The 24774-nt window shown below is 40.3% G+C and overlaps 2 protein-coding genes and 1 long non-coding RNA gene across 4 annotated transcripts; 1 reads left to right on the forward strand and 2 right to left on the reverse strand.

Annotated features, from left to right (window-relative positions):
- Positions 1-504: 504 nt before the first annotated feature.
- On the reverse strand, positions 505-2045 carry LOC146458167 (uncharacterized). The gene is made up of 2 exons (XR_014858319.1): positions 1435-2045; positions 505-1357 (listed from the first exon to the last, which is right to left on the reverse strand). It is a non-coding gene; the product is annotated as an uncharacterized LOC146458167 (long non-coding RNA).
- A 1035-nt stretch (positions 2046-3080) lies between these two features.
- Positions 3081-18358, reverse strand: LOC146458168 (casein kinase I-like). The gene is made up of 8 exons (XM_085091148.1): positions 18010-18358; positions 17684-17794; positions 9662-9810; positions 8597-8825; positions 7512-7682; positions 7178-7326; positions 6155-6344; positions 3081-4349 (listed from the first exon to the last, which is right to left on the reverse strand). Exons 1-8 carry the CDS (start codon positions 18083-18085, stop codon positions 4072-4074), a joined length of 1353 nt encoding a protein of 450 aa, XP_084947274.1. The 5' UTR covers positions 18086-18358; the 3' UTR covers positions 3081-4071.
- Positions 18359-18536: 178 nt separating this feature from the next.
- Positions 18537-22288, forward strand: LOC146458169 (uncharacterized). Of its 2 annotated transcripts, XR_014858316.1 has the most exons (3): positions 18537-19197; positions 20319-22226; positions 22265-22280. XR_014858316.1 is itself a non-coding variant. In XM_085091145.1 (2 exons), the coding sequence occupies exons 1-2, from the start codon at positions 18681-18683 to the stop codon at positions 21218-21220; spliced, it is 1419 nt and encodes a 472-aa protein (XP_084947271.1). In that variant the 5' UTR covers positions 18537-18680; the 3' UTR covers positions 21221-22288. The 2 variants fall into 2 exon arrangements, 1 of the variants encoding a protein (XP_084947271.1); XM_085091145.1 differs by having other exon boundaries at positions 20319-22288.
- The last annotated feature ends 2486 nt before the right edge of the window (positions 22289-24774 follow it).

Here is a 24774-nt window from a genome sequence, read left to right on the forward strand (position 1 = left end):
AGGATGGAAAATTCACCGTCGTGTGCTCACGTTCACCACACTGAAAACCTTGAATTTGGTCATTTCACGTTGCTGTTTTGCAGAGGACGGCAAAGACGTGTACCAAAATGTAAAACGCACACGGAGAGCGATTGCTTTTGCTCATTTAACACTGATTGAAGTATTGTTTTGTGACGTTTTCGTTGTCGTCGTCATTACTTAAGTTCCCAAATAAAAGCATTGGTGAAACCACGAATACAGGAGTTTTATAGGGGATTGCTTTACTTTTGTATTATGACCTACTAGGCCTCACTGAGTCCTCAAGCGCAGGGGCAGGTGCGCGGCGTGGAAAGCGAAGGGAACCCTTAACTTCCTTAACTTCATTTCAGTATCCGTCCCATGATTCCGTGAGCGCTGAGGACTTTGTGCCATTACACGGACACAGGGCTGGTAATCGCTTTCCATTCAGCCAAAATTTTCGGTTGGAAATTTCGGAAACTTCCCGTGTCAAATAGAAAAGCTTTATTTTAGTCGTTCAAAACTTGCAATCTCGTTGGTTGGTCTAAAAAGTAGTTAGTGGTGGCGCAAGCTAATGGCGCAAGAAGACAGCAAAATGGAATTGAAAGTTCCGTGCAAATGGAACGGCACTTTTCATTCCAACCAACCAAACGTTTGGAATGGAAAAAGTGGAGTTCTTCCAATGATTGTCCGTTTTTCCGGAAAATTTCCGTTTTATCCGCGCGTTCCATTTACATATCATTTCAACCGCCAGGTGAAACCGAAAATTTTGGGTTAATGGTAAGTGCCCACGTGTTCGGAGTCTCTTGTAGGAAGATATCTTCTGTTAGTAAATTTGATTGTACGCTGAAAAAGAAGATTGCCTCCCAGAATGAAGATTGTTTAGAAGACTTTTCGTGTCTCCCTTACTAAAATCCTTGCGCATTGCTTGCATTGTCAAATGAGTTATTGCGTGAAACTGAAACTACATTTGCCACTTCTTATTTATTACGCACTACTTCAATCCAAGATGTATTATAATATATTAACTATCGGGAAAAGTAGACATATATTTCAGAAGTTATATTAAATTCATACTTCAGTTATGCAGCATAAAAAAAAATCAATTCAACTTTCCACTTCCAAGAGCCACAAAACATAGTTTCAGAAAATCGATCGAGCAACATCACTTACAGCCTCTCAGTAGCTTTTATTTGTCTTAGTACAGCAGGATACTGTCACCGCCAAAGAAAAGTACCGCTGGTGGGAAAATATCTTTAATTTGTATGGGTCACACTTATTATCCACAGACTAAAACAGCATAAGAAACAGCACCGACGAAAAGTATAGCTAAATAGCTTTCAGTTGAAGAATGGCCACACTGGAGTATTTAATTATTTAAAAAAATGGTTAAGAAAGGTGATGTTAGCATATGCCGGACTCTTGGAGTGGAGAGACAAAAATGGTTTCCAATGAGCTCACGAGGACCTGCTTTTGAGAGATTAGTTGCTTTTCACAATGAAAGTCTAGCTTGTTCTTCCTTTTTTCCGTTTGCTTTGTTTTTTTTTGTGGGAGAGGGTGGGGGTTGGTTTTATCTATGTAGATAACTCTAGATTGGGACTGTAAATTTTTTTCCATATAGTTGTTTCTATAGAAAGTTGACTCTAATTCTTTTCATCGTGTTGGCAGAGTGTATTTATAACATTTTCAATTTTTTTTTTTTCACACAAAGAGCGTAATAATTTATTCGTAAGAACATTTTAGACACTTTTCTGCTAATTTATTGAAGACCGAAAGTTGGTAATTGTTTTCGGTTGCTCTTCAAAGATTGTGAAGGGAAGCCGTTCAATTTAAACACTCAATGTGACTTTGGAATGGATTGGTCCCGTTTCAAATGACAATGCTGATTTTATTTCAGCGGTGTTTTCGATTTTTTTCTGGAAAGCATTTTAAAAAAGGAAGAATTTCCGTAAAATTTTTACAAATTCAGAAAGTCAGATAAAGAGACGGACGAATTCATTCCAAAGATTCTGAAAAAATCAATTTCAAAAAGGCAGAGGCAAAACTATAAAGCAAGATGTACATTACATTATCATTGGTCACTGTGTTAGGTTGTCCTAATAAAAGATTGTGAATGAAGTTGTTCGTATTTATATGGAAATCACCATTTCACCAAGTCCAGGAAGAAGTTTCAATTTCCTGTTGCAATACTAGTATCGTTTTACGTGAAGTGTGCCCCACGCGTGTATGACTGGATTTAGTGATTTTTTCCATAAACGTCATTTTCAATGACTTTCCATGACCCACAATCGAAATCCATGACTTTCCAAGCGTGGAAAACGAAATTACAAAATTCCATGACTTTCCAGGTTTTCTATGACCCGTATGAACCCAGCAGAGTTCATATCCCGGCTGCACTAACACTGCCTTATCACACTAGGAGTAAGTAGAGCTTTCTTCTGCAATATCCACGTTCAAAAATTGCCGGGAAGGGACGTTATGAACATTGGGGGATTGGCGGGGGGTACGCCCTTCATTTCAGACCGTTTTCCACCATCAATCCACGGTCAGTCAAGAATCTATGCTTGTATTCGGTTCACGCAGAAACGTTTTAAAACGCTGAAAACAACTATTTTCAAAATCGCTGAACTAAATATTTGCCTCGTTTATGTCTAGGAAAAACAATCTTTCGATCGTTTTCATGCCGTTTATACGCGTAATGAAACGACTGAAAACGCACACAGGAGGATCGACGGGGCCTCACATAGATTAGTATACTACCCCAACCAATGAAGCACTTACCTCGCCGTTGTACAACGGTGAGATTTCAGTCTTGTTTCTATACAAGAGTATTCACCTCGCCGTTGTACATCGGCGAGATTTCAGTCTTCTTTCTTTTCAGAAGCATTCACCTCGCCCTTGTACAACGACGAGATTTCAAGTTCCTATGTATAAAGAAGCATTTACCTCACCGTTTTAGAGATAAGTTGCTGAATTATACATATTGCGAAGTTTGCGAATTTTGACTCCTTCTGTATATTGGAAAAATCAAATAAATATGTGACTGTTTGATCACCGCTTTAAAATAAGAGAAGAAAACACGCTTCAGTTTGGGTCTTTATCTCATCACACTGTACAATCTTCAGTCTACATGTGTATTATTTAACAAGCCTAACTGTCGCATCAGATTCCGTATTTACAGTTTTAGTCAATTATACCATTAACCTACAATAAGTTTGAACGGTCAAACGTCACGCGATGCTTCACAAATTGTTCACACTTTGTACATCCTTTTTAAACTAGCTTAACTAACCGGAGTAATGTCGTCCGCGCTATGAACAACATATGGAATGGCTAGCGCCGTTGTAACGCCGCCGCCCAATCCTTGACCATGCGCAACTCAGTCAGTAAGGCAGTCCCTGAACAGATTCCTTCGTTTCAGGTCAAGTCTGGCCATTACGTCTCAAAATAGGGCAAAATAATCTATGATCAAAATCAGACACGCTTTTTTGTCAACAGTGAAGGACAAGACGGTTGGCATAAATGACACCTCCAGTTATTGTCGTGTAGTTTCAAACATAGGTTGTCCGATCAAACATTCAAATTATCCTAAGAACGTGTTGATACGTGAGCTGAGGAAAAAGACCCGCGAAATACAAAAGATAACGCTTGAATTCAATTTTAAATAAGCAAAATACTACTTGGATAAAGGTCTATGCTAGGTTAAAAGCGACACCATTCGGGTGTTCCTGCCACCAACAATGGTCACTAAATTGGCAAAAAAAAAAAACCAAAAACTAAATACGAAAAAAGAAATTTGAGGAAAATGAAATGTCAGTTAGAATTCTCACTACAGCACAACAACAAAACAAACATAAGCTTTGATGAAAAGGATCACTGCCTACAAATACTTTACGGTCTTTTTGCATGAAAATTAGTAAACACACGTCCACAGACTCGAGGATGGTTGAGAAGGAATGAATGAAATTAGAAACACATGGACAAAAACTGCTTTCCTTAGGAATTACTCTACTGTGAAATTTATGAAAGTTCTTAACTTCCGAGTGAGATAACCATTGAAAGTCAATGTACAAGTCATTTTGGAGCACGTGTGAAATGTTTTGATGAGTGGCGGACAGCTGACAGCTCCATCATGCCCCCCTGATCCCTCTCCTGTCTTGTTCCACTGGCTCGTCTCAACCCAGTCCCTGAAGACGTTGGCGTCATCACAGGAGTTGAACGGACATGGGCACCAGACATCCGGGATATGTCGCCCCGTGGGAGATCACCACCCGTGACATCAGCTGGGCCTCCACGATGGGGGCGTGTGATTCGCCGTTCTCTCTCTGGACGCGAGATTGGTCTTTGCACACCTGGAACACAAAAGATTAGATATTGTCATGCATCGTGATTAAATTGATGAGAAAAAATCTTACTTAATGAAGAGACAAATCTAAGAAAGAGGAGTGTCATCAAAGTTAATAGAGTAGACTCCTACAGGTGATATTTTCTTGTTTTTCAGGCGAAAGGAGGCAAGCACGAGGTAAGCGCAAAGTGCAACAAGAGCAGCGCCCCTCCTATTGTGCATCACTTGCGTTCTGCACTTGCCTCCGTTCACCTGAAAAATGCAAAAAACAACTAACACCTGTTCTGCAGGCTAATAGATAGTAGACTACATTGTATAGAAGGTATCTCAAGCAAACCAGTTTATATCACAAGGGGATCTCACCTTAACTGGAATGAAGGCATGAATCGTAACACAAAACTGAATTTGATTCTTGAGACATTATGGTTTTACATTATGCTTTTTGCAGTGGGAGAAAACATACACCTATTTTATGATTGCCTTTATTTTAAAACGATGAGTATTAAAGCTACATGAGCTTGTGGGGTCGTTTGCAATTAATTATCTGTCAATTACATGTAGCTACAGTAGTCAGCCAGGCGGTGTGCGTCACAAAATTCGACCAATCAGAATGCGTTATTTGGTCAGTAGTCTTCGCGCCCAAGAACATCAGCCTGGAGAGGTCGGCCTGTCGAAAATTTCATCGTTAACGAAGTCAAAAACATTTTTTCCCGGTTGAATTTTGTTTCAAAGTTAGAGGAACAAATTGGCTTAATGCTGGTTACGTTACTTTTTAAGCTGAAGCATTTGTTCGCGTTTGTAGCCATTTCAAAGGTGACGACCTCGCGCCTGCCGCCATGTTGTTTTGGTCGTTGATTTACTGCATTTCTTTAGGCTAAAGCTAATTACTTTTGCTGGGTTTGGCCAATACGTTTGCACGTTAAGTTAGCTTATCCTTTCTACTTTAGAATTTTCATGGTCTACCCCGGTCTACCCCTTACAGTTTTTCCGTTGGAAGCCGTTGAACTAATGAAGAATCTATGAAGAGATTGTGTAAACCAAGTAGCTCAACTCCCGGGAAACCGACCGGAAAAGCCTACGGGCAAATGCTATTACTCTCCAAGAAATCCAAGAAGGAAATGCAGATCTCTTTCACCCGGAGATAAAAAAGCAAACTAAAAATGAGCGACAGCAATGAAAAATAGACTGCGAGCAATCGTACTTCAAGTTTTCCTTAGATCACGGGCGCAAAGTGACAGTAAAATTATGCAAATTACAAAAATAAACTCGCTGCTCGCGGCCTCACCGCTCGCTAGCTATAAGCTAGATCCATCACGCCCTACAGAACTTAAGAGAAAGAGACCGCTCGACCGCTTGCAGTCTAAATATATAAATAAAAAAGCGTCTATAATCAGACGTTACGGCACATAATATTAGTATAAGAATAAACATACAATTCTCGCCTTTGATTGTCTCCGAATCGGGAATAACTCAACAAAATCGCCTTGTGTATCCAACAAGAAGCATCTACGGCTACCACTAGACGGTTAAAATTTGCCAAATTGCTGGCTTTAGTGATAGTTTTTGGAAAAGGAAGCAAAGTTTGAATGCCCAGTTTCAGTGCGACTGTAAGTCGACCTAAGTCCCACGTTTGGGGAGATGTTTACTCGATCGTGACCAGAGGCAAATGATCCATTTCCATATTTTTACCCAGCACCCTTTGTGGGTCGTGACGCACACCGCCTGGTAGTCAGCCAAACAAGGCATTTAATTTCTCCCAACTAGTCTTCAAATTATGAAAAACACCATCTAATTAAATGTATGTGTGCTTACCAACTGGAGAGGGTGTAGCAGTGCTCATTGGTTCCCGCAGTCGGCCAGATGCCCCACCAGCCACGGCACGTGTAGTGGAGCTCCGATGATTCCGCTCTGGTTCCCGTGGTTCCCGCTCCCTTTCTAAAACCTTTTCCACTCCCCTCAGCCCTCCCCGGTCAGCTCCAGGATCTGGCTCTCGCCCACTGCCCTGAGAAGCGAAAAAACGGCACTTGAGTTACAATGAGCCAAACAAGACACAGTTTGCTCCGAGGAAGGGCTAACGCTCAAAATGTCAGCACTTAAATCTCTTCACAGTGGTCAATTTACCTATCAACTCTGCTGATAAAACCAAACATTTGTTTCTGCTCCTCAACTGATGCAGCAGCAGTTTCTTTATCAACTAACCCCCTCAAGACACAGTTTGTGTTTACTTAGTGATTAGAACTGAACACAATCACTCAGAAATACTTGTTATCCAAATGATCACAAATAACCTGACAGAACTTCTCTCAAATAACAGGTCCAAGCTTTTTACATGATACATCCCAGCATAACAACCTTTTTTAAGAGGACATAAAATGCTAGCTGAACAGAGGAATCTGATCTCAAAGTGAAATCTAATCACAAGTCATATGAAACCAAATACAATAAACCACTCAAGGGACTAGTAACACACAAATACAAGTACCATGTTCTTGTCCACTTATTTCTTGAAATAATGAAAAGCTTGTAAATTTGTAACAATCCTTTAATTTCTATCAGCTAGCGAATCCTTTTTGCATCACTTGTTTGTTTACTACTTATTTAACTTTTATTTCAGTCAATTTGTAAACACCAAATTTATTTGTATTTAGTTTAGTATAGACATACCTACCCACCTCGACTAGCTTCAGCTATTTGCGGGTAGGTATATAACCAGCTTGTAACTCACTGTCTGGTTTAATAAAGTGTTGTGTTCTTGACAGAAAGTGTTGAGACGTGTACCAGTACTGATCGGATGCCGTAATACAAAATATAGTATAGGAACATAGGAAAACTCACAAACTTGAGAAGATTCCAGTCAAAGATGTAGTCATACACATATCCTTGACAGTGAAACAGGTTGCGGAAAAGCTGCCTTAAGTAAGAGTAGTCAGGCTTGTCATCAAAACGAAGTGACCGGCAGTTGTTAAGGTATGTCGAAAACTCAGCTGCAGGAAAAAAATTAAAAATACTCAGTCTACTGACAAACAGAAGGCAAGAACTGAACAAGGTACAATGTAAGTAAAGTTCACAGACTTGAACACAGACTTGATACTGATTGGTCAGGAACGTGTTCATCAGTTGAGATAACATTTTTGTACCTTTTTAACAACATTTTTATGGTACCACTTACATGGGAACCCTTTGCAAAGGACTTCAATTGGTGTGGACATTTTCTTTTCACTTATCCTTTCATACTTTTGTTTCTTTGTTGCAGCCTTCAGACCTTGCCATGGCAGACTTCCCAAGTTAAAATACATGAGAACATAGCCAAGAGATTCCAAATCATCTCTTCTGCTTTGCTCTGTAATAAAAATTAAACAAAGATCAAAACACATATGGCGCACAGGATATAGCATTATGCATAGTACTATGGTCAAGTTTGTTCTTAATTTTTGTATCTTGCCTATACTTGCCTCAAGTTGTATATATAGTTGCCCCTAATAAGTAATAAATTATTATTATTATTATTATTATTATTATTATTATTATTATTATTATTATTGTTGTTGTCTTCTTGCCCGCCAAACTGGACTCAGACGAAAACAGACTTTGAGAAAGTCTATACCTTGCCCTATATGTCTTTCAGTGTTCCTTCTTCCAAAATTAACAACATAGAATTATTTTACAAATCATTTACTTTGAGGCTTGCGTATAGAAGGGCAGAATTTCAAGAATGCACCAGGGCTGCGATCTCCACTAGTTAGGATACACAAAGGACAATGGCTTTAATTGTACTTTTCCTGGCCCCAGTTGTTCAAAAAGCAGATAACTCTATTCAATGGATAAATAATTATTGTTATCCAGTGGATAAAATGTACTCCAGCCAATACACTTTATCTGCTGGATAGTGACTCATCCGCTTGAAGAAGTCGATAAACATTCAATTATATATTTTTTCTCTTTCCAAACTGCTGGTTCAGTCAACGTAAATAAGCATAATCAATGTACTATAGTTCACAATATTATTTCAATTCTATATTTTACATTCATATAAATATTATTATCATTTTTGTACCTATACTATATATTTTTATAGTTTATGGGTTTAGTTAGGGGACCTTTACATACAGCTAACCTCAGTGTCCTCCTTTTCAAATATATTATGTACATTTATTGCTTATGTATTTGAATAAAGCAATCAGATTAAAGTTATCAGCCCTTTGGACAACTGGGGAAGGGTTGACTAAAAGAGAATCATTACATAACATAACATACCAATTCCCAAGTGAGTGTTAATGCTGGCATATCTGGCTGTTCCTGTCAAGTTCTTGTTTTCTCTGTATGGTATATGCTGGTGTGTCCGTGGGTCTCTGTATTTTTTTGCCAGCCCAAAGTCGATGATGTACACTAAACTGCCCTTCTTCCCCAATCCCATCAGAAAGTTATCAGGTTTGATGTCACGGTGAATGAAATTCTTACAATGCACATACTCTATTCTGCTGATCTAAGAAAGGAAGAAGAAAAATTGTCATAGAAATTCAAAGTCATGTAAAGGCCAGAAAAATAAATTTTAATATAGTAGTATTTCCAAAACGTCTACATCTAACGCTGACCGATAAAAAAGAAAGTTTCTTTCATTTGATCACCACATTTTAATGGCGACCCTGGAAAACTGTAAACAGCCTAATATATTGCTTTTGTTCACAAGTGTGAACAAAATATTTTTATTTTATTGCTGAGCTTGCCAAATATTGTTTGACATACTGTACCCGTCTCCACAATGGACATTAAAAAAGCAGTTACTTAAACTCACAACAGACACATAAAAAATGAAAACATTTCAACTAGAATTAATGGCGCACAAAATATTGTCCAGAATAATAACTAGTTATTAATTGCATTCACTACTTCATTCCTTATCATATTAATTATTTTATAACAATACTGAAAAACACCAAACTGGAATTACTTGTTAAGTAATCAAGACACCAATACAACCCAAATATGTGGATACATAGGATACATAGGGTATATATCGGATATATATGTGGATATATAGGGTAGACTGGATTAAGGCAAAGACGACTCTCACATCAAATACAATTTAGCCATGTGAGCGTATTTTAATTGTAAACAACTTAGATGTATGTACTTTTTACTCAAATATTGTGACATGAGATATGTATTTTTTTTCTTGTAAGGAAATAAAGACTTTTATTATTATTATTATATGACTGTTTCAACTATTCTTCACACCATAATTAAGTAGCTGTAACGAGTAGTGTATTAACAGGATGACTGTATGTTACACAAACATAGCAAGACACTACCACCACTCACCATTTGATCAGCTAACAGAAGTACAGTCTTTATACTAAACTTTCTGTTGCAAAAGTTGAATAGATCTTCCAGACTGGGACCTAAAAGCTCCATGACCAGCACGTTATAGTCTCCCTCCGTACCACACCACTTGATTGTTGGTATACCAACTGTTGATACAACACAAGCCAGGGATCAGATACAGCTAGCTTTTATAAGTACAGGTGACGTGGTCAATACTCAGTTACATGTGATCTCTTACGCTAGAACAAACAGTAATGGATATCTGTTTGAATGGGAAAATGCACAGCTGGTGAACAGATGATGAGAGTTCACTTAGTGGTTTGAAAAGGTTATAGTGAACACAACGGCTGCTGGAAAAATTTAAATGGATGAAGTTAACGGCTTAATGGAATTTTGACATAGGGCTAAGGAAAATTTTCAAATGGCTTGGAGTGAATGGATTTTCTGATTTTCTGTGAATGGATGGCACAGTCGTTCGAAAGGCTGAAGATTTTTTGTGAATGGATGGCGAGGCTATTCCAACAGCTAAAGATTTTTGTGAATGGATGGTACAGCTATTTGAATGGCTGAAGATTTTTTGTGAATGGATGGTGGTAGCCGTTTGAACAGCTGGTGAATGGCAAGTGAATGCGTTCAGCTGTTTGAACAGATACCCGTTAGTCTACATTTTCACATGAGAGGTCACACTTGGACTACTTTGACCAGAAAAATAGTCCGAGACTGGGTCTAATTTTTTTTTGCAAAATGGGTAGTTCCAAAAAATATTCATACCCCCACCACGGAGGGAATTTCACATAGGACCCCCCCACCCCCCAGGATTTTCCATTTCCAGGTATTTTTTTAACCCCCCCCCCCCCACCCCTTTGGAAATTCCTCAAATACAGACTACACCCCCACCCCCTCTGGAAAAGTTTTATTTCAAAAGAACGACTCAAAAATCAGTTTGATGTGAACATTTCAGAAATATCAAGAACTGCCTACACGAGGAGAAAATATGCGTTATCGACGAGCGCGCGCGCTGTTCAATTTCACCGGTAGAGTTTGCCAAAAAGCTCTTGATACTGAAATAATTGTTGCGTTTTATATTTACCTGTGGTCATTGACATCAAACTTTACCATAAGCTTCGCTGAAGAATTTAAATCTAAATTGTTGGAATAAGTCCGGCAATGCAAAAATGTGTTAATGTCACTGTTCCCGAGGAACGTAGCGCAACAGCGATATGCACTAAGGTATACGTGAAATACTTGACAAACAAAGATAACAACTCAAGATGGCGTTATTGAGGGGAACACTGCCTTGCGGTAGGTTAGTCAATGCGACTTCCGGTTTGCGTGACAAAAATAACCTCACTTATCTCCCCAGCACTACGAGCTGAATGGTAGACAGCACGTGCTGGATCGGACAAGAGTATTGGTTAGCAGGCGATAAACAAAAGCAAAGACGCGAACAAGCTTGGGGGAAGTCGCTGCGCAGACTTAACCGCACCACGCGGGAGTGACCCTAGTTTATTAAAGCAAGGAACGCAAACAACCCATCCGCAAATGGGAGGGTGGGAGGGAAAAAAACGTTTGACAAATTGAGAGCAAATATTGAGTACACTGCACAACAGAACTGCAAATTGAACCTTGAACAGTTTGCTTGGGCTTTTATAGCTAGACAGTGTCTGCTTACTTAGCCAGTAGTTTAAGCTGTACTATACAGCAGCTTGGCTTTACACGTGTACTTAACAAGTTATGAATGAGGCCTTAATACTTTCGGCCAATGCAAGTAAATGTTACAATAAGCTAAGGACAACAAAGCCATAATGTTGTGAGCTGAGCTACAACGAAACTATTGATTTTGCTGACCTTGGAAGCATGACTACACAGTAGCTCTATTGAAAACAACGCGCCATCAATGGCTTACTGAGAACGAGTAACGCACGCGAGTCACGTTCCATTAACAATATTTTACTGATCTGTCCGTAAAATCTAATTTTACATTTAATTTGCACAGTATGTCATGTTTACGTTCCTATGCAAATTTGTAGGAATGTGTTTACATTTAATTTGCACAGTATGTCATGTTTACGTTCCTATGCAAATTTGTAGGAGATCAAAACTGAAAAGGATTATCGCTTTAGTTCTACTCAATCGATATTTCTCATGGTAATCATTCAGTCTAGTTATTATTAGTCAATAGTTTTCCTATTGAATCGGAATAGCTTGGACAAAATAAGCATTAGCAGGGCAGGGAGACAAATTGACCTTTCAGATCGTAACTTGAAACGGCAGACGAAATGGAGCCCCAAAACGAAATTAGCATGTTCATGTTCTTATGCAAATTTTGTATGAGATCAATAACGCATTAAAAGAATGTCGAATTGGCTCTATTTTGTTGAATTTTGGCATAGAAATTAAGTTAATAGTTTTGGACTTTGAGTTAAATTACTTTGGACAAAATAAGTTTTTAACACGGGTTAATTTTGACAAACCAGTTATAATTGACCCCCGGAATTGACCTTTGCCCGTAAGCTTAACTTTACACAGCATTCAAAAATAACAAACCAATATTTCAATGTTTTATGTAAAATTGGGGCTTTCACTTTATAGCCATACAAAAGTTTCCCTTTTAAACATTGATACAAAAACAATTGTTGCCAGTGAACAATATTTTTTTACACAGGAAAGCTTCACAAACAACAGTTTTATAATAACTGAGTCACGCAACGCAGACATAGATTTCTTGTCTCACTTGGACTACTTCGCTTACAAAGGCTTTTCCGAGAAGGGAAACATGTTTTTAATGTAACAAGGGTTTCTTTTTTTTCGCCTAAATAAATCTTTGCACCTGTTCCAAACACATTGAGCCTTTTTGCGCCTTTTTTTAACCAAATCTTGACTTTTTATAGGCTGTAAAAGTTACAAAATCTAGCCATCATCTGTCCCATGACCGAGCTAGTAAGGGGCATGGATCTATTCCTGAATTTACGTCACAAACTGCTTTGCATGCATTTTTTGAAAGATTTAATACAATGCAAATTAGTTTGTGACGTAAATTCAGGAATAGACCCATGCCCCTTACTAGCTCGGTCATGGGACAGATGATGGCTAGATTTCGTAACTTTTACAGCCTATAAAAAGTCAAGATTTGGTTATAAAAAGGCGCTGTAAATAGCGCAATATGTTTCAAACAGGTGTAAAGATTTATTTAAGGTAGTAGATACCCGCAAAATCAACAAAATTTTGTCAAATTTGTTGTAAAGAGTGCTCTATGGTAAGCAGATACATTTAACCAAAACTCACTATAGACCAAAAGTACATTGTCTCAGCTGTCTTTGGAACTAACTCTTATCTGGGTATGTCGAACAGTGGCTTGGTCAGCGGGGGAGCCACTTGGACACCTGTGGTGAACTACCAATTATTTTGGGGCAGGTCGTTCTCCTTCAAAACTAGTCTAATCACAGTCAAAATTGGCAACAATATGAAAGAAGCATTGTAGAATGCAATGATGTACTTTTTTTTTAAGTCTGGGGGGTGCCTGTTTCTATTGCAACAGTTGAAATTAAAAAATAGTTTTCACGCAAGTTGGTTAGCCCTCTATCAAGTCAAGGTTTAGTCTCATGGCTTCAAAAACTACATCATTGCATTCTACGCCCAAAAATACATAAGGTCACCAAATTTCAATAAAAATGGACGATTGGTTTTCTCAAATGACCTGCCCTAAGACTGCGTAACCATAAAATACAGAACTTTTTACATACATAAATTGTCCAAATTTTTGAGAAACAAAACCTGATTATGGCATTTTAAGCAGGACATACTAATAAAAATAAAGACAAATAGGTTTTGAACAGTTCTTGAAATAAAAGTTCACAGTCCAAATGCCCCTGGTTCATAGGTAGGGCCCTCCAGCTCTTCATTCCTTTCATTGCGCCCCTTTCTTTGGCTGCGACGAATCTGGCGACGGAGCTTCGTTGCCTCCAGTGTCTTCTCTCCTGAAGCATACAGTCTTTGCTGATCAATAGTGGTGAAACCAGACTTGCAGTGTACTCCAACATCCAATTTGAGCCCTTTGAGCACAGTTTCCAGGGTTTTTGCACCACCATTGAACAGACAAATGGCTAGTGCACATGCTGTCAGTACAGTCTCTGGACCCGAAAACTTTTCCTTTGGGTTGATATCCCAAACAAGATGATTGAGTGCCTCATTGTTGTTTTGGGACAGCCCTTCCAACACACTCTCCAGTAGGTTTTCTGCCCACAAGCCCTCAAATGTGGGAAGGATCTCCTCCATTACAGCTGGGGCAACATTCTTTGGTTTGAAGGTGGTGGTGCCATTGGCCTGGTCTTTTTGCCATTTGCACCAGGATTCAGCTCCTTCTGGACAATGGTCATGCAATTCATTATCCTCAGTCGAGGCATAATGGTGCCAAATAGCTTTCACTGCCTTTTGCATTCTGGGTAGGTCGCCTTTATTTTCACGGAGTGCTTTCCCATAATACCGCTGGAAAGTGTCTATCAAATTGTCTGTCAGGCGGTTCCGCCCACCAATTGTCTTTCCATCTGACAGCTTCTTTCCTTTCATATCCTTCTTCTTCCTTCTCAGTCGTCCGCCCATTCTTTTTTGAATGTGGCCCACACATTCCACTTTTCGCACGGTTACTTCGTCACCATAAGGCTTTGATTTCACCACATCCCGATGCGAAGAGCAGTCACCATCACCTACAAAGTCCACATATCGCAAACTGTGCTTCTCGATGGATCTCCCCCACATGTCAACAGCACCTTGGGCCTCCATGGCTTTTGATGACTTGTCAAAGTTGGCTGTACATTTTGGCCCATGTGACTCCATCCAGTCAATAAACTCTTGAGAGTTCACATCAAGGTTACTTTTGCCACGACATTTGTAGCATACTTTGCTTTTCAATTCAAAGTCAACAACTTTCCCTGTTTGGACCTCAATAGCAGAAACCATGCCATACAAGGACTGAAAACCCCTCCTGGCCCAGGTACCATCACAAGAGACCGCAATATCAACAATTTCCTCTTCTGTAGCATTATTGAGGGCTCTCACCTCTTTCACAGCCTTCTCCATTTCGGCCTCTGCGACTTGCTGAGAAACGCAAGCGATTCGCTTCACGTGGGTCGCGAAAGACTTCTTTGCCACTGGCCCCGGCATGTTCATTACGGCACAGAATTTCGTTAAACTTGCTCTCCCTCTTCCAATAATTCTCATTGCAAGTGCTGACCTTCGGTTTATATCATAGAAACGGGCCTTTCCAGACACAATCTTCTCGGAAGTCGGCAGTTCCGTAAAGACACGACACGCGTTGTTTGCACATTGTAAAACTAGCGTTCTTGCCATACCACAACCAGAAGGCCTTTCAAATAAATGTAGACTGCCCTTTGAACAAGCTTTACAAACAGCACTGGCTAAAAGGACTCTCTGCAAAATACTGACATCTTGAAAACGATATCCAGTCGGCTTCAAATTTGATGAAGATGTCTTGCTTGTCGTCGGAGAAGGAGACGCTTTCAAATCTTGACGAAGCTTCTTCGCCGAAGGACCATCATCACTCCCGTTCGATTCTTTTGGTTTTCTGGAGCGTTTTCCACGAGTAACCGACCGGCGAACCGATCTAAACTTGGTTCTTGGCATAATAAAACTAATACCTCGAAAAACCAGAAGAAATACAGCGTTTAAAACGATAAGTAATCTCTGAGAAAATCTTACACCTTCGAAATTACAAGTTCCACGTTTCGCAACGATTGTTGTTCGCTGAAGATTAGTTCCCATGCCCCCACGGAATTAAAAATGTACCAGGCGTTCATGGCATTCGTCGTGGTTTTGTCAGAGGCTGTTTGGACGCTTTGGACGGGTAAAAAATGGTAAAAAAGGACGCTTGTTGCCTTCCGTTGCCATGGAAACAGGAACAAACAAAAAATAAACTTTGGATCGCCCTTCAAATTCAGCAGATTTTATGGCGCGCTTTTTAAAAATAGAGAAAAAAAGGTCCACAGCACAAAAATAGAGATATCAAAGGGGTTTATGGGCCCTAAAAATATTTCTTTTGGGAATATCACTTTTTTGGCACTTTTGCGGGTATCTACTACCTTAAGAGAAAAAAACATTTTGGGGTTAGGTTAAAACAGTTAAACAACGTAACGTCTTCAAGAAAGATCTACGAAGTTGCTAAGTTGGTAAGTTACAATTTTGAACAACTATGTCTGACATGAACGTGAAGTTGACCCTCTGGAAGTTTATCCAACCATTCACCCCTCCTCCCCTCTGGAATTTCCTGGGCCATTGACCCCCCCCCCAACCCCTCTGGAATTTCCAATTCCCTCCGTGGTGGGGGTATGGATATTTTCTGGAACCACACAATTCCCCCTAGTGACAATGTTGACCCTAACTCCCCTCGTTTTTCCACTGTTTTTACAAGTTTCATTGTTAGGGATGCTAGCAACACAATATCGCCCTCCTCTAGACTTCTCTTTCACACTATCCACCATAAATCTACATAACAAGTTAGCGCCGATGTTGTCATGTGGTATCTTGACCGCATGATTTGAACCAGGGTCCGAAATTAACTTTTTTAGGCAGGCGCTAAGTGGCGACTGAAATTTTTTCTTCAGTCGCCATTTGGAAAAATGTGGTCGCCAAAAAGCAGAAAAAAAAGTGTCAATAAAATTTTTCCTTCGCACCGAAACACAAACCAAAATTTTGGGTTGCCAGATGGAAAATTCTGGTCGCCAATTTTCCTTTTAAGAATCAGAACGAAGAGAACGCGTTTGGGGCCGCAATGGCGATTTATACACCTACCACTGAAAAACCACGACGAACGAATCGAATGCCGGCTATATACGCAGTTTCATAAGACTACTAAATGTTTCAAGTCAACTTTATACCTTCTCTTGTCTCTACCTTTTGGAGAAGAAATGTACCCGATTGAAAAACTGCCGGTTGGTTCTTTGCTCTATGTTCATAACCGTAAATGATCTTTCCTTTCGCGTTCTGTCAAGACGATCGACGGATCGCCATATTGTTCGTACCAGGCCACAACCGTGCAGCATTTCTCGTTCAAAAAACATGGCAGCGAAGCTTCGCACTGCTCGAGCTGTGAAGGGTCGTGATAGATTTATAATAACAGGAAAATCGGTTTTATACTTCAAAAGCAGTGGAAAGGTAAAAAGTAAGAGACCAATTGGCGGGCGGCTTTGAATTTTATTTTTATCGATTTGGCTGAAAATCAAAGTTATTGTTTGTATAATGATCGTGGCATGAAATAGTTAATCGCCCGCTGGCGACTGGTTGTGAAATTCTGGTCGCCAGTGCAAAATTTTTAGTCGCATTGGCGACCAGGAAAGCGCAATTTCGGACCCTGTGAACCATCATTCTTTGGGTCAAAATAGTCCAATTTTCCATGTTTGTAAAATGAAGAAGTTTTACCCTAAACATCTCAAACTTTGGAACCTTACATTTCAATATCATTGTTATATCTTATAACTGCACTTTTAACAGGAAATCATTGTCCTTTTCTTTCAAAGTTATTTATGACGGTTTTCAAGATTTGACATAATTTTGGGGAAAAAATTAAATATATTACAAAGAAATTCTTTGGAAGCCTTTGTGATAAGTTATTGGTCTCCACTTCAAATGGAAAGTAATATGTACGTGACCACAAGAATTTGTATCCATGTTGGCATGTACAAAATATTTCACCACCCCCAGACTCGCTGATCATTGAAGCATACAGGTAGGACAAGCATATTACACAACTCTCATTTAAATTTGTACAACTCGTAACCAGAAACTCACATTTTAAATGAAATTGCGTGTGAACAGTTGACCGTCTGAATTTCGCACAGCGTAACATAGTTTGAAATGTAAGCCTAAACTATATATAGTGGAAAATCTAAGCTAAAGCTTGAGTATTAAAACAAAGATTACACTTGTTCCAAATATTACGCCCAATTATTGCAAAAGAAAATGTTTATTTACAGCGCCAAATTCATTAAAAGATCGGAAACCCCTTACCTCCGCCTTGCATCATCTTGTAAAACTTCGCTTCTATGTGAAGTTGTGGATGCTTTGTCTTCACACATTCTAATTTGATAGCAACCTCTTCACCGGTTGAAATATTCGTACCTAAAAACACGGACATAAACAGTATCTACGCTCAGACCCCAGATACAGACCACAATTTCGTATCATGTTTGCGAGAAGGGTAGAACATTTTACGATAATCAGCTTAAGAACTAGTCAAAACACGATTTATCATGATCGAGGTATGGTGCGAGTCAGTGAAGCTCATAGGATTTTATACAGTGGCTACTCGCGAGAAAAGTAACAATTTTGCTTACCTAAATAGATGTCTCCAAACGAACCGCTTCCAATCTTTCTACCAAGACGGTACTTGTTCCCAACCCGTAACTCCATCTTAAAATCCACCCAACAAAATGATATATAAGAAATCAAAATGGAGTCTATCAATCAAGCGTCCTCTTCCTCCGTCATGAAAATCAACAAAACATCCAGCGTCACAAAACTCTTCTTAACGCTTGATATGAACCCAATACCCGTCCAAATAACGAAAAAGGTATTCTCCTATCTAAAGGTTAGCTCCTTGCAGCAAGAAAGAACATTTTGAATGAAGGATGGTTAGATTTTCCTTGGATATTGAAGAATCTCAATGTCTCAAACGACGTCTTTCCTGTGAGGGTTTATTTTGGTGATTTGCATTTTGGTGGCGTGAATAATTTATTTACCGGAAATATCCTTATTTGGGGAGGGGCCGGAAAAGCGAGCAGACATCGTAAATAATTCGTCATCACTTCGAGGATTCGAAATTTCCCGAACACGTCCCGAGTGATGACGAAGAGGACTGGGTGCTAGTAACCCCGGTAACCGCGCGTTACCCGGAAACAAGCGGAAGAGGACGGAAGAGCAGAAAAAAGTTTTGCAGACAAGCTCTGTATGAAAGCGGAACTTTAAAGCTCTACTCACATTTCTTGTTGGTAAACGTCCAAAGATCATGGGTATCGATCAAGAAAGATTTGTTGAAGTTAGTGCCGAACTTATTTGCTGCATTTGCACCAATGTTTTTGAGGAACCTATGGAGTCTCCTTGTCAACATGTTTTCTGCACGGAATGCATTTCGAGGTGGTTGATGTTAAGAAATACTTGTCCGACGTGCCGACGTCCGTTGCGGGCGCACGACATGAAGCCACCATTACCATTGCTGAAAAATATCATCGGTAGACAACGAATCCGTTGTGATTTCGTCGGAGAAGGGTGCACGCAAATTGTCGACTATGAACAACTCGAGAACCATATTCGCTCTTGTCCGTATGGCCCTACGGGAATGGCTTGCCAAAACGAAGGCTGTAACGATACCTTTCCAAAGAGCGCAAAGGAGAGACACGAGGCAGAGTGTCCCTACAGGACGGTTATTTGCAGAGCATTTTCCAACCACGGCTGCGGCATGGAATATAAACTGAATGAAGCTGAAAACCACAGCTGTGTGGACAGTTTGAAAGCTATGGTCCGAGGTTGGTTCCTATTCCTGGCACGTTCAAGTATCCCTGGGTAGACCAGGGTCTCCAATAGGCGGTTTGCATAGCCGCCATGCTGGTGGACAAAACAAAAGAAATTTTGCTCACATAGTTTGCATAAAAATGGCAGTGAACTCCCTGAGGAGAAAAAATTGTTATTGTTCCTGTCCACCAACATGGCCGCCATGACGTCACATGCAAACCATCAATCAATGAAATCAATGATCCATGGCAATCAATACCAATCAATATCAATACAATAAGACTGATTTTTCTCTCCTCCTTTCTCTCATTACAGACTTAAAAAAAGGGAGACTAGTTTCATGGTATCTTCACAGAAAACTTTTGGCAACAGCAACAACAACAATTTATTTACAAAAGCAGTATAAGTTGTTGCAAAACAAAATAATCATACACACATGTAAAAAGTTAAGGAAACTGGGCTCCACCTGTTTTGCCAATCGATACCTACCAAATTGATGACTATCGATTGGTCATCGATCGCTAGACTCCAATCAGTAATCAATTTAATCTCTTTTCCTATCACCAATTGCCATCAATTGGACACCCAGGAAGTATAGATGGCAAAGAACGTTTCTTTTGCACTGTAGCTTCAGCTTTCTTTAATCTTCCATTTCCAAGTTATTGCAAGCTGATAAAAGCATTTTCTAATTCTGAAGTAGGGTTAAGGTTTCCTTAATAATAATATGTTTATACATGATGGGGAGTGGACAGATTTATATGTCAAAATATGCTAAATGCCTTGATCGCTTGGAATTGCAAAGACAGTCCAGCCAGTTCCAAAGATGGCTGAAATTATGTTAAACTAAATTGTCCGAGGAGTTCCTAAATACAATTAAAAAATTATACAGTTATATACAGCTGTAAATATATGAATGATTTGTTTGGAAAACCCGTTACTTCTGGTTTGCAAGTACAGTGCCCTAACTGCTCATCCTCGCTGCCTATCCTCTGTTAGATACATGAATGTCATCCAGAACTAAACTTTTAAGATTTTGATGTGCCAGAAATGTCATTTGCATATTAATTTGATCAATATTCAAGTGTGACTTTTAGTTTACATAGTTGATACTCTTGATCCTTTCCTGTCTTAACAGATCTGCAAGGTAAGGTATCTACAATGGAGCAGACTATAAATGAATTAAAGCAGGGTATGCAAGCACTGCAAAATGCACAGTCAAGAAACACTAAGAGTGCACAGGAGTTCAGCAATACTAGAAGCAGTTGCACCACAGTAAGGACTGGGCCTCAGAATACTGAATGTGGATTAATTTCTTTGCTGTCGGAAGATGAAGAGGAAAGTGAACAGACACCTAATCCACGTCCTATATATCAAGAGGTAATTCAATGTAGCACCCCAATAACTCATTTTACTGGTTTCAACTTTATGAGCACAAACTTTCAGACTGAGAACCAACCACAAGTGGATAGGGAGCGGCGTCAGTCACGGGCCTTACAAAGGTCTACCCCATCTCGTAGAGGACGTAGTCGCAGTAGTTCCCCTGTTGGATCAAATTCTGCTAACCAGAGAAACAGGGAGAGTTCCCCCAGTGGATTAAGTGTCAACCATAGACGTACATCTCGAATGTCTGCTTCAAGCACACAGACTTCCTCATCGACGAGTGGGAGCAGCACCAACACACAAGGAAACGTCAATTCTCCAGTTGTGCGTCCAAGGCGGAGGCGGAGAACCCGACAAATTAATCATGGGGCTGCCAGCTCTAGCAGTCAGGTGGATACTGCAAGAAGCAATATGAGCTCGGATTCAGATGGCAGTGAACGCCCAAATACTAGCACTAGCACAGAGGCAAGCAGTGGAATTGCAACAAGCCCTCACTCTTCTCCTGATTATTCATCATCTGATGACTCTTATAACCTGCTCTTTCCCGATTCTACGCAGTGGTATCAGGACTTGGCCAATCGTTACATCTCTGAGTTTGCCAGTATTGCCGCCTATGGCACTGGTAGCAACCGTGTCACAGCAACCTCACTTCCTTGAAAGATTTACTACTTCATCATTTTGCTATGCTGCTAATTTATTGACAATCTCTTTAATTAACGTACATCAGTTGTGGGAACTTCTTGTTGCTTATGGTGGCTAAAAACAATGCATAATCTCTTCTTTTATACCGTTTACAAGGTGATCTCTGCATTTGTTATTTTATTTTATAATTTACTAACCAAAAGTTATTATTATTCAACTTCTGGCCCAGGGGTGTACTCAATGTTATTAACAATCATTATGGTATAATAAATGTTATGACAATCACTGGTGATTGTCATAACATAGGATACTTATTATACCATTGTTAATTGGTGTGTTTTCTATCTGATATTGAGTATTGTGATTAAAAATAGCTCTCACTTGAATGCATTTTTCTTTCATTAACTGAAACAGTACTCGTAACATTGTTGGTGAATGTACATTGTATAATAGGACCATCCTGTCAGGTTTTTCTTTTAATCCTATGTTTTGTTTATTTTATTTAATCAGTATATTTTTTTGGAGAAGTGATGTTTTTCATGGGTTGTTTAATGTCTAGCCTCTCAGTACACCCCTGGGGATTTTAGAGTCATTTATTGTTCTTGTAGATTGAAAAATACTCAAACTACTTACAGTTGCCTTATTTCTTTCTCTAGTTTCTCTTTCCTTGTTGCTTTGATATACTAATCTTGATTCACCCTTTTTACCTTAACAGTTGAATAACAGTATTGCACTGTCATCACACCTGCTCAATCAGTTTTTTTCCTTGAAAAATAGGTTCAAAACTATCAGTTCAAACCTCTATTTTGCAATCCCCAAATTACCACATTTTGTGAGGATCATTCCAAAAAGAACACTATTGAAACTCAGAGGTTAGAAAAGTCCTCTAGAATACCCTGACCCTTATAGATAAACCCTCCATGACACAACAACTGACCCTTATAGATGTTATCATATGCTTGCTTTAAAAAAATTAACAAATTATTTATTGATTTTAGCTAGAACAAGGGTCAGTTGCTGAGTGGAAGGCTGTTAGAGGGATAAGGTGATGGTGGGTAGTTGGTCGGCTGTTGGAGGAATATGTTGGTGGAGGGTCGTAAAGGGGGGGTCTCTTGCACGGTTCACGAACAGAAAAAATAGCAAATCACGGATCACAGAAATGAAAATTTCGTGTTCAAGCTCTTCACGGGTTATGCAAAACCTTCAGGTCACGGATTACGAAGAATAATTTATTACATTCACGTTTCACGGGAAATAAAATCAGCTAATCACACATCACGAAAATACCCCTGTACGACCCTCTTGGTGGGTCTTTGTTTGGATCAGGTCGTCATGCATTGGAGGAGGCATGTGGCGGGTCACTCACAAGGCAGTTGGAGACAGTTGGTGGATTGTTGGAGGGTGGTTTTTTCCTCTCATAAGGGGACATCTTAGGCATTGGGCACAGCCTAAGGGTCCCCTTCTGAGAGGTGCTAGTGTGTGATTGTAGAATTGGTCACTGTGAAGTAAATGATGGTTACTACTAAACAGGAAATCTTAGGGACAAGGCACAGTGCAAGTCTTGTATACAAGAGGCATTGATTCAAGGTTATGGGTTTCTGCACTAGAATTGGTTACTGTGCAGTAACATTGCTTCAATATAAGAGGACCCTTTAACACTTAAGGCACAGTCTAAGGGTCCTCTAATGAGATGCACTGGCGTGAGGCTATACATTTGGTTACTGTACAGTATAAGAGGACCCTTAGGCACTAGGCACAGTCTAAGGGTCCTTTATTGAGAGGTACTGGTGTGGGGTTGTACATTTGGTTGCTGTACAATATTAGAGGACCCTTAGGCACTAGGCGCAGCCTAAGGGTCTTCTAAGGTGCTACTGTGGGGTTGTGGCTTTGGTTACTGTACAGTATTAGAGGATCCTTAGGCACTAGGCACAGCCTAAGGGTTCTCCAAGGTACTACTGTGGGGTTGTATTGTAGCTTTGGTTACTGTACAGTATTAGAGGACCCTTAGGCACTAGGCGCAGCCTAAGGGTCTTCTAAGGTGCTACTGTGGGGTTGTAGCTTTGGTTACTGTACAGTATTAGAGGATCCTTAGGCACTAGGCACAGCCTAAGGGTCCTCCAAGGTGCTACTGTGGGGTTGTAGCTTTGGTTACTGTATAGTACTAGAGGACCCTAAGGCACTAGGCACGGCCTAAGGGTCCTCTAAGGTGCTACTGTTGGGTTGTAGCTTTGGTTACTGTACAGTATTAGAGGACCCTAAGGCACTAGGCACAGCCTGAGGGTCCTTTAAGGTGCTACTGTGGGGTTGTAGCTTTGGTTACTATACAGTATTGGAGGACCCTTAGGCACTAGGCGCAGTCTAAGGGTCCTTTAATGAGATGTGTCTGTGTGAGGCTGTACATTTGATTGCTGTACAGTATTAGAGGACCCTAAGGCACTAGGCACAGCCTAAGGGTCCTCTTATGAGGGGTACTGATGTGGGGTTGCAGATTTTGTTACTGTACAACATTACAGGACCCTTAGGCACTAGGCACAGCCTAAGGGCCCTCTAAGATGCTACTGTGGGGTTGTACATTTGGTTACTGTACAGTATTAGAGGACCCTTAGACACTAGGCGCAGACTAAGGGTCCTCTAAGGTGCTACTGTGGGGTTGTAGCTTTGGTTACTGTACAGTATTGGAGGACCCTTAGGCACTAGGCGCAGTCTAAGGGTCCTTTAATGAGATGTACTCGTGTGGGGCTGTACATTTGGTTGCTGTACAGTATAAGAGGACCCTAAGGCACAAGGCGCAGCCTAAGGGTCCTCTTATGAGGGATACTGATGTGGGGTTGCAGATTTTGTTACTGTACAACATTACAGGACCCTTAGGCACTAGACACAGCCTAAGGGTCCTCTAAGATGCTACTGTGGGGTTGTACATTTGGTTACTGTACAACATTACAGGACCCTTAGGCACTAGGCACAGCCTAAGGGTCCTCTAAGATGCTACTGTGGGGTTGTACATTTGGTTACTGTACAACATTACAGGACCCTTAGGCACTAGGCACAGCCTAAGGGCCCTCTAAGATGCTACTGTGGGGTTGGAGATTGGTTACTGTACAGTATTAAGAGGACCCTAAGGCACTAGGCACAGCCTAAGGGCCCTCTAAGATGCTACTGTGGGGTTGTACATTTGGTTACTGTACAACATTACAGGACCCTTAGGCACTAGGCACAGCCTAAGGGTCCTCTAAGATGCTACTGTGGGGTTGTACATTTGGTTACTGTACAGTATTAGAGGACCCTAAGACACTAGGCGCAGCCTAAGGGTCCTCTTATAAGGAGTACTGATGTGGGGAAGCAGATTTTGTTACTGTACAACATTACCGGACCCTTAGGCACTAGGCGCAGCCTAAGGGTCCTCTAAGGTGCTTGTGTGGGGTTGTAGCTTTGGTTACTGTACAGTATTAGAGGACCCTTAGACACTTGGCACAGTCTAAGGGCTTTTTAATGAGAGGTACTGGTGTGGGGCTGTACATTTGGTTGCTGTACAGTATTAGAGGGCCCTTAGGCACTAGGTGCAGCCTAAG

The sequence above is a fragment of the Pavona decussata genome, unplaced genomic scaffold (assembly GCF_977016875.1).
Source record: "Pavona decussata unplaced genomic scaffold, jaPavDecu1.1 SCAFFOLD_234, whole genome shotgun sequence".
In the NCBI taxonomy this organism is placed as follows: Eukaryota; Metazoa; Cnidaria; class Anthozoa; order Scleractinia; family Agariciidae; genus Pavona; species Pavona decussata.